This window comes from Sebastes fasciatus, chromosome 18 (genome assembly GCF_043250625.1).
Source record: "Sebastes fasciatus isolate fSebFas1 chromosome 18, fSebFas1.pri, whole genome shotgun sequence".
Taxonomy (NCBI): domain Eukaryota; kingdom Metazoa; phylum Chordata; class Actinopteri; order Perciformes; family Sebastidae; genus Sebastes; species Sebastes fasciatus.
Window position 1 is genome coordinate 30,290,612 of NC_133812.1, and position 13,122 is coordinate 30,303,733.

A 13,122-nucleotide genomic window follows, 5' to 3' on the forward strand; every position below is an offset into this window, starting at 1 on the left:
ATCAACTACTCAGGAAGTCATCGCTAATAACTAAACATCTTTGTTTTGCTGCCCTTCAGAGGTCAAAGCTGTCTACTGTGATGTCACGGTGTACTGCAGGGCACACCGTGACATCACCCACCGCACGGTGTGTTGGTACACCGTGACATCACAGTGGGTGTGTCGGTACAAACTGGTTCAACTTGATCTGGTCCATTGTTTTAGCAACGTTTTGATTTAGTATTCAGTAAAACATTCCACGCCGGTTTTGTCTTCATATTTGTTGCCTTACTAGCGAGAGCGTGCAGCGTCCTAACTTCAGCTCGTCTGATTGGTCGGTCGGTTGGTTGGTCTAAACCGCGGCGGTCACATCTGGTGTCCAACGTTCGCTGCTGTCAATGTTTTAAAACTGAGTTTAAAAAGAGTTTCAAAACATCCACAGCAAGCTGGGAGACAAAGACGTGTCTTTAAATGAGTAGTTCACCCAAAAGAACTGTCTATAGTATATATATATAAACTACATATATCTATCTCCCCTCCCTCCCGTAGGCTCTCCGTGGTCCCAGAAACAGGTTTCTATGGAACAGCGTTGAAGGAGAGCAGAGCAGAGCACCTGAAAAATGAAAACAAATCAGAGCAGACAGACAGAAAAACATGAAGAAGGTCATAAAAGGTCCAGGAACCTTCCTGAGCAGCAGGAACCTTCCTGAGCAGCAAGAACCTTCCTGAGCAGCAGGAACCTTCCTGAGCAGCAGGAACCTTCCTGAGCAGCAGGAACCTTCCTGAGCAGCAAGAACCTTCCTGAGCAGCAGGAACCTTCCTGAGCAGCAGGAACCTTCCTGAGCAGCAGGAACCTTCCTGAGCAGCAGCATCCAGGTGTCTGGTAAGATATAGAAATAGTTTATCAGATATAGTATTTGGATTTCCACGAATGGAGACGAGACAGCTGGATGATGCTGCAGGACTTTACTGACGTTTATCAGACGTTTTATAACGAACGACCGACGTCAGAAACATCCACAGTGAAGTGTTTTCATTTATCAGACGCTCCGCTGCTCTTTAACACCGATGGATAGAAACCGTTTTCTGGGTCCACAGAGAGCCTACAGTACGGTACGGTGCCGTACGGTGCAGTACTGTGCGGTACGGTGCGGTGCGGTGCGGTACGGTGCGGTACGATGCGGTGCGGTACTGTACGGTGCGGTACAGTGCGGTGCGGTACTGTACGGTGCGGTACAGTGCGGTACTGTGCGGTGCGATACAATGCGGTACTGTGCGGTGCGATACAATGCGGTACGATGCGGTGCGGTGCGGTACCGTGCGGTCGGGAGGTGAGTACTATATATGAACGGTTCCTTTAAGCTCGTCTGTGCTGCTCTATGTTTTGTAGTTTTTCTCTTTTATCACGTGAAGAAGAACTCAGCTTTTAACTGAGGAAATACTTGAACTGTTTTATTGTGACTCTGCTGGATGTTGATCAATGAGAACTTTTAGTGTGTTTCTTTCTTCCTGTTGTTATTCTGATGGTTCAGTATTTAATGAGAACAGCTGGAACTGGTTCTCCTCTACGTTCAGTCGGAGGTATGTTCAGATCACAGAACGATGTTTAGTAGAAACGCTGTGATGACGTCGTCAGTCGTAACGTTATTAGTTCATTACTGACAATATTCTCATTAAATCATAGAAATGATCATAAAAGCATCAAAATGTTCTTTTCTTGTTTTTCTCTGTTGATGTTTTTGAAATGTGAAATAATAATAAATGTTTTTGTAATAAAAAAATATTTGAATGAATATTAAAGGTCTCATATTATGCTCATTTCCAGGTTCATAGATGTATTTTAATGTTGCACTAGAACATGTTTACATGCTGCAATGTTCAAAACCCCTTTATTCTTCTCATACTGCAGCCTGAATATACCAGCTCAGAGGCTCTGTTTGACAGACCCTGATTCACAGCCTGTCTCCTCCCACTCTGCTCTGATTGGTCAGCGTTTCTGTCAATCAAACGTCCTCAACAACACAACGTCACTGATAGAGAGAGAGCTACCTGTAGCTCTGACTGGAGGGAGAAGCAGCTAGAATAGAGCTTATAAATCACTTTAAAGTTTATAAACCAGAAACTTCACCCAGCGCACGTTACCGGAGGAATCTGATCAGAAATCGGCGACACATGATGAACATCTGCGGTCCAGACTCCAGGTTTACCTGACGGGTTCTCTCAGGTAAATAATGCTATTTATATCTCTGTTAGTTAGCTCAGTGTTTACCTCATGCATCAACTCTGTAAACCGTAAACATACACTCTGTTCTACGTCTGTCTTTACAGATCCATCTGTGAGAAATGACCGACAGAATCATCCCAGAGGAGAACAGACAGCTGAGAGCAGACAGCTGAGAGCAGACAGCTGAGAGCAGATAGCTGAGAGCAGACAGCTGAGAGCAGACAGCTGAGAGCAGATAGCCGAGAGCAGACAGCTGAGAGCAGATAGCTGAGAGCAGACAGAGGAGAGCAGACAGCTGAGAGCAGACAGCTGAGAGCAGACAGCTGAGAGCAGACAGAGGAGAGCAGATAGCTGAGAGCAGACAGCTGAGAGCAGACAGCTGAGAGCAGATAACTGAGAGCAGACAGCTGAGAGCAGACAGAGGAGAGCAGATAGCTGAGAGCAGACAGCTGAGAGCAGACAGAGGAGAACAGACGGCTGAGAGCAGATGGCTGAGAGCAGACGGCTGAGAGCAGACGGCTGAGAGCAGACGGCTGAGAGCAGACGGCTGAGAGCAGACGGCTGAGAGCAGACAGCTGAGAGCAGACAGCTCTGTTTACATGGAGATACAGAGCTAACCCGTTAGCATGTAGCTACATGCTAACGGGTTAGCTACATGCTACCGCTATGAGACGGTGTGTAAACACAGCGACCATCGGGGTGGAAAATAGAAGATGTGAAACAGTAGTCAGTTCATTATTTCTGGTAAAAGACACCTGATAAACGTAGTAAAGTAATCAGAGTAATGGTTATTAGTTACTGTAGGAGCTGTCTCTGTGTTACCATGACTACAGACCACCGGAGCTTAGCTCACCGGAGCTTATTTTACCGGAGCTTAGTTTACCGGAGCTTAGCTCACCGGAGCTTATTTTACCGGAGCTTAGCTTACCGGAGCTTAGTTTACCGGAGCTTAGCTCACCGGAGCTTATTTTACCGGAGCTTAGCTTACCGGAGCTGAAAGACTTTCTCCTGTACCATGTAAAGACATAACTAACTAACAGGTGAGATGATTACAAATGCTGTGAATAATTAATATTGTCATCTGTCTACTCAAATAAAGTTTGACTGTGAAACAGAAATGTGTTGTGTTGCTTACAGTCACTATTTACTACCTGTACTCTTCTACATGCATGACATCAAATATATATAATATATAAATATCAGTTTAAACAGTGTAATTACATTAAGCCTTTGTGAAAGAACATGTTATATTTAGATGATGGGAGTACATGAAGACAGTTCTGCTGGTTCTTGCGACTAACAGAAGGAGCTACTTTGCTCATAGTTCGGTTGCGGAGGAGAGACAGTGACGCGCTGTGGGGCGGGGTCGGCTACTGAAGGTTCTCTCTGGTTCCACCAGGAAACCCTTACATGGCTAATTCTCTAATGACGTCAGAAGAGAAGGAAAACCTGCGCAGCGTTTTTTTAGACCCATTTTCTGAGAGATGGAGCAGGAGAAAAAGAGAGGATGGTCTTTCATGATACTATGGTGACCTGGAGACACACTGGGGACAGACCTGGAGACACACTGGGGACAGACCTGGAGACACACTGGGGACAGACCTGGAGACACACTGGGGACAGACCTGGAGACACACTGGGGACAGATAGTGATGTTTAAAAGACATGGAAAAGTGCATTTTGCATAATAGGTGACCTTTAAATAAAGTCGAGAGAAACCTTTTAAACAGCAGGAGGTAAAACAATCAGTAGCTGTTCTGGAGCTTTCAATCATATCACATGATATTCATCAGCAAAAAGTCACATAGCTGACCTCTAAAGTCACCTATAGCTGACCTCTAAAGTCACCTATAGTTCACCTCTAAAGTCACCTATAGTTCACCTCTAAAGTCACCTATAGCTGACCTCTAAAGTCACCTATAGTTCACCTCTAAAGTCACCTATAGCTGACCTCTAAAGTCACCTATAGTTCACCTCTAAAGTCACCTATAGCTGACCTCTAAAGTCACATATAGCTGACCTCTAAAGTCACATATAGCTGACCTCTAAAGTCACCTATAGCTGACCTCTAAAGTCACCTATAGTTCACCTCTAAAGTCACCTATAGTTCACCTCTAAAGTCACCTATAGTTCACCTCTAAAGTCACCTATAGATGACCTCTAAAGTCACCTATAGCTGACCTCTAAAGTCACCTATAGTTCACCTCTAAAGTCACCTATAGTTCACCTCTAAAGTCACCTATAGTTCACCTCTAAAGTCACCTATAGCTGACCTCTAAAGTCACCTATAGCTGACCTCTAAAGTCACCTATAGCTGACCTCTAAAGTCACCTATAGCTGACCTCTAAAGTCACCTATAGCTGACCTCTAAAGTCACCTATAGTTCACCTCTAAAGTCACCTATAGCTGACCTCTAAAGTCACCTATAGCTGACCTCTAAAGTGACCTATAGCTGACCTCTAAAGTGACCTACAGTTGACCTCTAAAGTGACATACAGTTGACCTATAAAGTGACCTATAGCTGACCTCTAAAGTGACATACAGTTGACCTCTAAAGTGACCTACAGTTGACCTCTAAAGTGACCTATAGCTGACCTCTAAAGTGACCTACAGTTGACCTCTAAAGTGACATACAGTTGACCTCTAAAGTGACCTATAGCTGACCTCTAAAGTGACCTACAGTTGACCTCTAAAGTGACATACAGTTGACCTCTAAAGTGACATACAGTTGACCTCTAAAGTGACCTATAGCTGACCTCTAAAGTGACATACAGTTGACCTCTAAAGTGACCTATAGCTGACCTCTAAAGTGACCTACAGTTGACCTCAGTATAATAATCCAGCCTCTTTCCATCATCTGCAATCTTTTATTTCACTTTACAAAAACTCTTTCCACACATAGAAATGAAATATGAAACATCACACGTGGATTTGTGTCACATCACCGGAACACGCAGAGCAACAGGAGCGATCGTACGAGAGAGATGAACGTATTTACACATAATATAATATACACAAAAATCATACACAGAAAAAACACAATATTTGACATATTTACAACAAACAGTCACACAGAGAATAACGGACACGGACACAGTCACGGACACGGACGGTACGACACGGAGCATTCTCAGACAGCAGACATCCACAGGGAACACACGGGAGCGCTGCGTTTACGGGATGGATGAACAGGTTAAAGACAGACTTCAGATGTTCAGGATATCAAAACGATGCTTTCAGTTTGTTTTAACGCAGCTGTTGGCTCCATGTTTATATTCTCATTACTTCAAAAGGAAACATGTTTTTAATAAATTCACAGGATCTCCTTAGAAACTGGTGAAAATATCGAATGTTTGAAGCCGATATCTTTTCTGTGATGAATCGTCCGCGTGGCGTATCAACGTATCAACGTAGCAACGTATCAGCGTAGCAACGTAGCAACGTATCAACATGGCGTATCAATCTATCAACGTATCAACGTAGCAACGTATCAACATGGCGTATCAACGTATCAACGTATCAACGTATCAACGTAGCAACGTAGCAACGTATCAACGTATCAACGTATCAACGTATCAACGTACCAACGTATCAACGTAGCAACGTAGCAACGTATCAACGTATCAACGTATCAACGTATCAACGTATCAACGTAGCAACGTATCAATGTATCAACGTATCAACGTATCAATGTATCAACGTAGCAACGTATCAACGTGGCATATCAACGTATCAACGTAGCAGCGTATCAACGTGGCGTATCAACGTAGCAACGTAGCAGCGTATCAACGTGGCATATCAACGTATCAACGTAGCAACGTATCAACGTGGCATATCAACGTATCAACGTAGCAGCGTATCAACGTGGCGTATCAAGGTATTAACATGGCGTATCAACGTAGCATATCAACGTATCAACGTAGCAGCGTATCAACGTATCAACGTAGCAGCGTATCAACGTGGCGTATCAACGTATCAACGTAGCAACGTATCAACGTGGCATATCAACGTATCAACGTAGCAGCGTATCAACGTGGCGTATCAACGTATCAACATGGCGTATCAACGTAGCAACGTATATACGTGGCATATCAACATGACGTATCGACGTATCAACGTATCAACGTGGCGTATCAACGTATCAACGTATCAACGTGGCGTATCAACGTATCAACGTGGCGTATCAACGTGGCGTATCAACGTATCAACGTGGCGTATCGACGTGGCGTATCAACGTAGCAACGTATCAACATGGCGTATCAACGTAGCAACGTAGCAACGTATCAACATGGCGTATCAACGTATCAACGTATCAACATGGCGTATCAACATGGCGTATCAACGTAGCAACGTAGCAACGTATCAACATGGCGTATCAACGTAGCAACGTAGCAACGTATCAACGTGGCGTATCAACGTATCAACGTATCGACGTGGCGTATCGACGTTCTGATTGGCAGTTGAACAGGAAACTTCTTACTGTGTGTTGTGATATTATTAATAACAGCTAACAAACATGCACATGTTTGGATCAGAACTTCTTTTCTTAGAGATCAACGAACAACATCAACACTTTAATAGAAACATTACAGGCGTCATGTCCAATAAGAATAATAATAATGAACCGGCTGGTTCTCATGGTCCCCAGAAACTCTGATGTTAATGTTAATGACACCATGAAGGAAACACATATTAATATAATGTCTTCAAATGGTTAATGATGTCATACTTTGATTATGGTGAATTGACTCTCCTACCAACACATGGATGATTCCAGCGTCAGCGCTCTCCTACCAACACATGGATGATTCCAGCGTCAGCGCTCTCCTACCAACACATGGATGATTCCAGCGTCAGCGCTCTCCTACCAACACATGGATGATTTCTCCGTCTGGTGACTTAATGTTGAACTCAACAGATGTAACAGAACGTCTCTCTTCCTGAAACAGGAAGCTGCCGTGTGAATACAGCTGTCACTGCTCCAGCTCTCCCAGACACTATGAAGAATAATGCCTGAGCTGTTCCACGTTCCTGTCCGGTCCAGTCTGATCCAGTACTGATACCGGTACCGGTACCGGTATCAGTCACTGGGGTCCTGGCAGTGGGAGCAGTGGCTCATGTCTTCAGAGTAGAGCTCCACCTGGATGGTGATGCTGTGGAAACCAAACTTGGTGTGAAGCAGATCGGTGGCTTCCTGCAGCACCGACTGAGCGTCAGCACCCTCATCTAAGAGAGTAGAAACAGCACACAGCAATATTATTATTGATTATTATTATTATTATTATTAATTAATAATAATAATATTAATAAATAGTATTATTATTAGTAATAATAATAACAATAATAATAATAGTAATAATACAAGAAACCTCCTGCAGCACCGACTGAGCGTCAGCACCCTCATCTTAAGAGAGTAGAAACAGCATACAGCAATATTACTATTATTATTATTATTGTTATTATTAATAATAATAATAGTAATAATAGTAATAATAGTAATAATACAAGAAACCTCTGTAGAAGTAATCCCTTTTAAACTATATAAAAATTTGATAAACAATGATAAAAGTATTAATTCTATAACCCTGTGTTTACTACTGAAACAGCATACAATCATAGTGCTGCTGTATTTTTTATAGACCCTGTGCTGTAAATACTCACACTGGCCGATGTAATACTTGCAATGAACTCCAACTCAACTCGCAGCTGTGTGAACTGGCCTTCAACTGAAGGGCCAAAACAAGGAATACGTAATGTATTTGGCACGGACTCTAGTACCACCAGGTGGCATCTGTCTCTGACATAATGGATGTCGGGAAAGCACCTAGATCATAAGTATGGTATCTGCTGATTAGTAGGATATGTTGACAGAGACCAGTAGAACTGAAGAACACTAAGGTATCTGATAGTAAAAAGGAGGGATGAGTTCTTTGATCTAGTATATAAGGTTATGATGTAAAGCCCGCGGACAGTCGCATCCGGAACAGCTCGGGTTGGGTTGTGTTTTTGTCTGCTGATATTGAAACACAATAAAACTCTGCTTCTTGCATCATACTTGTGCTCAGCCATTCCATACTGTGTAGGTCAGTATGTAGGTCAGTGTGTAGGTCAGTGTGTAGGTCAGTGTGTAGGTCGGTGTGTAGTGTGTAGGTCGGTGTGTTGGTCAGTGTGTAGGTCAGTGTGTAGGTCGGTGTGTAGTGTGTAGGTCGGTGTGTTGGTCAGTGTGTAGGTCAGTGTGTTGGTCAGTGTGTAGGTCGGTGTGTAGGTCGGTGTGTAGTGTGTAGGTCGGTGTGTTGGTCAGTGTGTAGGTCGGTGTGTAGGTCGGTGTGTAGATCGTTGTGTAGGTCGGTGTGTAGGTCGGTGTGTAGGTCGGTGTGTAGGTTGGTGTGTAGGTCAGTGTGTAGGTCGGTGTGTAGGTCGGTGTGTAGGTCGGTGTGTAGGTGTAGGTCAGTGTGTAGGTCGGTGTGTAGGTCGGTGTGTAGGTCGGTGTGTAGATCGTTGTGTAGGTCAGTGTGTAAGTCGGTGTGTAGGTCGGTGTGTAGGTCGGTGTGTAGGTCGGTGTGTAGGTCGTTGTGTAGGTCGGTGTGTAGATCGTTGTGTAGGTCAGTGTGTAAGTCAGTGTGTAGGTCGGTGTGTAGGTCGGTGTGTAGGTCAGTGTGTAGGTCGGTGTGTAGGTCGGTGTGTAGTGTGTAGGTCGGTGTGTTGGTTACCTATGGCAACGTGAACAGAGACCAGCGCCTGGCCCAGAGTCAGAGCCCAGAGGTGCAGAGAGTGCATGGACTTCACGGCCTTCACCGACAGCAGAACCTCCTTCACCGAGTTAAACTCGATTCCTTTAGGAGCGCCTGGAAAACACATTCATACACAATAAACCCCAAAACACACAGCTAATAAGGTTATCATGATTATACATGTTAATACAACTAAACGTTAAATCAGCTCCTCTTCATCACTCGTCAGGTGACCTGTGTTATAACCTCTAGTTGCTCATCGACACCAGGTCTGTTTCTGCTGTTACTAAATTATGTTCTAAATGTGCTCCTGAATGCAGCGACCATGAAGCATCATGTGACGTTGACCTTGTTGACCGTGTTGACTTTGTTGACTTTGTTGACCTTGTTGACCGTGTTGACCTTGTTGACTTTGTTGACCTTGTTGACCTTGTTGACCGTGTTGACTTTGTTGACCTTGTTGACCGTGTTGACTTTGTTGACCTTGTTGACCTTGTTGACTTTGTTGACCTTGTTGACCTTGTTGACCTTGTTGACCTTGTTGACTTTGTTGACCGTGTTGACCTTGTTGACTTTGTTGACCTTGTTGACCTTGTTGACCTTGTTGACCTTGTTGACCTTGTTGACTTTGTTGACCTTGTTGACTTTGTTGACCTTGTTGACCTTGTTGACTTTGTTGACCGTGTTGACCTTGTTGACTTTGTTGACCGTGTTGACCTTGTTGACTTTGTTGACCTTGTTGACCTTGTTGACCTTGTTGACCTTGTTGACCTTGTTGACTTTGTTGACCTTGTTGACCTTGTTGACCTTGTTGACCGTGTTGACTTTGTTGACCGTGTTGACCGTGTTGACTTTGTTGACCTTGTTGACCATGTTGACTTTGTTGACCTTGTTGACCGTGTTGACTTTGTTGACCTTGTTGACCTTGTTGACTTTGTTGACCTTGTTGACCTTGTTGACTTTGTTGACCGTGTTGACTTTGTTGACCTTGTTGACTTTGTTGACCTTGTTGACCTTGTTGACCTTGTTGACTTTGTTGACCTTGTTGACTTTGTTGACCTTGTTGACCTTGTTGACTTTGTTGACCGTGTTGACCTTGTTGACTTTGTTGACCTTGTTGACCTTGTTGACCTTGTTGACCTTGTTGACCGTGTTGACTTTGTTGACCGTGTTGACCATGTTGACTTTGTTGACCTTGTTGACCATGTTGACTTTGTTGACCTTGTTGACCGTGTTGACTTTGTTGACCTTGTTGACCTTGTTGACTTTGTTGACCTTGTTGACCTTGTTGACTTTGTTGACCGTGTTGACTTTGTTGACCGTGTTGACTTTGTTGACCTTGTTGACCTTGTTGACTTTGTTGACCTTGTTGACCGTGTTGACTTTGTTGACCTTGTTGACCTTGTTGACCTTGTTGACTTTGTTGACCTTGTTGACCTTGTTGACTTTGTTGACCTTGTTGACCGTGTTGACTTTGTTGACCTTGTTGACTTTGTTGACCTTGTTGACCTTGTTGACCGTGTTGACCTTGTTGACCGTGTTGACTTTGTTGACCGTGTTGACCTTGTTGACCTTGTTGACTTTGTTGACCTTGTTGACCGTGTTGACTTTGTTGACCTTGTTGACCGTGTTGACTTTGTTGACCTTGTTGACCTTGTTGACCTTGTTGACCGTGTTGACTTTGTTGACCGTGTTGACCTTGTTGACCTTGTTGACCGTGTTGACTTTGTTGACCGTGTTGACCGTGTTGACTTTGTTGACCTTGTTGACCTTGTTGACCGTGTTGACCTTGTTGACCGTGTTGACCGTGTTGACTTTGTTGACCTTGTTGACCTTGTTGACCTTGTTGACCTTGTTGACCGTGTTGACCGCGTTGACTTTGTTGACCTTGTTGACCTTGTTGACCGTGTTGACCTTGTTGACCGTGTTGACCGTGTTGACTTTGTTGACCTTGTTGACCTTGTTGACCTTGTTGACCTTGTTGACTTTGTTGACCTTGTTGACCGTGTTGACCTTGTTGACCTTGTTGACTGTGTTGACCGTGTTGACTTTGTTGACCTTGTTGACCGTGTTGACTTTGTTGACCTTGTTGACCTTGTTGACCGTGTTGACCGTGTTGACTTTGTTGACCTTGTTGACCTTGTTGACCGTGTTGACCTTGTTGACCTTGTTGACCTTGTCAGATCAGGTCCAGACTGGACAGCTGGATGATGGCTGCAGGCGAGGAGAACAGCTGTGTGTTCTGAGCTGGTCATAAATCTCCCTTCAGCTCACGAGCCGTCTTAAAGGAGCAGTTCTGAGTATATTTGTATATTTTATATCCTTCCTGAAACTCAGAACGGAAGATCGACGCCACTCTCTTGTGTTTTTACTCTCTCGTGTTTTTACTCTCTCGTGTTTTTACTCTCTCGTGTTTATTCTCGTCAACCCTCCTGATTTTCGCGGGAGACTCTCGTTTTTCATCGTCCTCTCCCGGTTTCCTCACGCGGTCACATTCTCCTGATTTATGGTCATTTCTCATACCTTATTTTCCTTTTTGTGATCTCAACCTGGTTGTGGCGCCATATGGCGTGTTTAAGTTACTACGGTTACCACCCGGACGACAACACAGCCTCACCAAAGGTCTCTTCCCTGTCTATATATATAATATACCTGTATTCACCCTCTGTCTGAACCACACCTGTCTCTTTAAGAAGCCCAGTCTGCTCTGATTGGCTGGTATGTTCTAATGAGCCTGTGTGTGACATAGGAAGGGGAGCCATCTCTGATTGGCTGGTATATTCTAATGAGCCTGCGTGTGACATAGGAAGGGGAGCCATCTCTGATTGGCTCGTTGAATCACATGTTTTCTGATGGATGTCCAGGTGACGTACCTTCCATGAGGATCCTGAAGACGTCTCTGAGGATGGTGACGGTGGTGCAGAGGACGAAGACGGAGAACAGGAAGGTACAGATGGGATCGGCCACTTTATACTCCGGCTGGAAGACAGACGAGACAGAAAGGAGGTTAACGGAGACTTTAAAGGGAATCAGATGGTGTTTTCCAGTCAGCAGCCAGTGAAGTGCCTCCGGGCCTAAAGGAACGGGAACATGTTGCATGATGACGGGAATATTTAACCCTTTAATAACACGACCAGGATGCTTTAGAATAACCATGAAAATGCCTGTTTGTGGTATTAAAGCTGTATTATACAGAGAATATTCAGGTCCAATGGAATATTTTCATCCTAAAAATGTAAAATATATTCAGAGTTTTCCTGTGAATTTCATAGAAAAGCTCCTGTAACAGTATTTAGACCATAAACTAGTCAAAGGATTATTCACGTAAAACGTCATCATAAAGGATCATATTTACTTTTTTTTATTCAAATCGCCAATATCAGCAAACTGACATCTCGGTGTCACCCTGACAGGAATGTGATCTTATATCTGACCCGAACAAAGTATGTAACAAAGTGACGTAACAAAGTGACGTAACAAGGTGACGTAACAAGGTGACGTAACAAAGTGACGTAACAAGGTGACGTAACAAGGTGACGTAACAAGGTGACGTAACAAGGTGACGTAACAAAGTGACGTAACAAAGTGACGTAACAAAGTGACGTAACAAGGTGACGTAACAAGGTGACGTAACAAGGTGACGTAACAAGGTGACGTAACAAAGTGACGTAACAAGGTGACGTAACAAGGTGACGTAACAAGGTGACGTAACAAGGTGACGTAACAAGGTGACGTAACACGGTAACGTAACAAGGTTACGTAACAAGGTAACGTAACACGGTAACGTAACAAGGTAACGTAACAAGGTAACGTAACACGGTAACGTAACAAGGTAACGTAACACGGTAACGTAACAAGGTTACGTCACAAGGTTACGTAACAAGGTAACGTAACACGGTAACGTAACAAGGTAACGTAACAAGGTAACGTAACAAGGTAACGTAACATGAATGTGATCCTATATCTGACCCGAAAGTAGATGATGATCGCCGCCACCATGACGCCGACGCTCTGCAGCAGGTCTCCGACCACGTGGATGAAGGCGGCGCGGACGCTGGTGTTGGTGTGGCCACCGAGGAGCGCGTGGGAGTGGCCGTGAGCGGCGGGACTCTGGCTGCCCTCGTCGATCTGGTGGTAACCGCTGCCGTGGGCGTGGAAGGTGGTGGAGTGATGGAGGATGTACGCCAT

At 44.3% G+C, this 13,122-nt stretch overlaps 1 protein-coding gene and 1 long non-coding RNA gene across 2 annotated transcripts; one reads left to right on the forward strand and one right to left on the reverse strand.

Moving 5' to 3' along the window:
• The first annotated feature begins 712 nt into the window (after window positions 1-712).
• On the forward strand, window positions 713-3,365 carry LOC141756233 (uncharacterized). Its single transcript, XR_012591422.1, has 3 exons — window positions 713-2,203; window positions 2,308-3,080; window positions 3,204-3,365. It is a non-coding gene; the product is annotated as an uncharacterized LOC141756233 (long non-coding RNA).
• Window positions 3,366-6,596: 3,231 nt separating this feature from the next.
• slc30a2 (solute carrier family 30 member 2) lies at window positions 6,597-13,122 on the reverse strand. Its single transcript, XM_074615600.1, has 4 exons — window positions 12,904-13,122; window positions 11,808-11,913; window positions 8,914-9,048; window positions 6,597-7,429 (listed from the first exon to the last, which is right to left on the reverse strand). The coding sequence occupies exons 1-4, from the start codon at window positions 13,120-13,122 to the stop codon at window positions 7,284-7,286; spliced, it is 606 nt and encodes a 201-aa protein (XP_074471701.1). The 3' UTR covers window positions 6,597-7,283.

What these genes read in the sequence shown, in the direction of transcription:
- slc30a2 (XM_074615600.1), bottom strand. Translation starts at nt 13,122, where the DNA reads ATGGCGTACATCCTCCATCACTCCACCACCTTCCACGCCCACGGCAGC. An exon ending in CGATCATCATCTACTTTCGG is followed by an intron (nt 11,914 to 12,903) that starts GTCAGATATAGG and finishes TCTGTCTTCCAG; the next exon opens with CCGGAGTATAAAGTGGCCGA. An exon ending in CTCTGTTCACGTTGCCATAG is followed by an intron (nt 7,430 to 8,913) that starts GTAACCAACACA and finishes CTACTCTCTTAG; the next exon opens with ATGAGGGTGCTGACGCTCAG.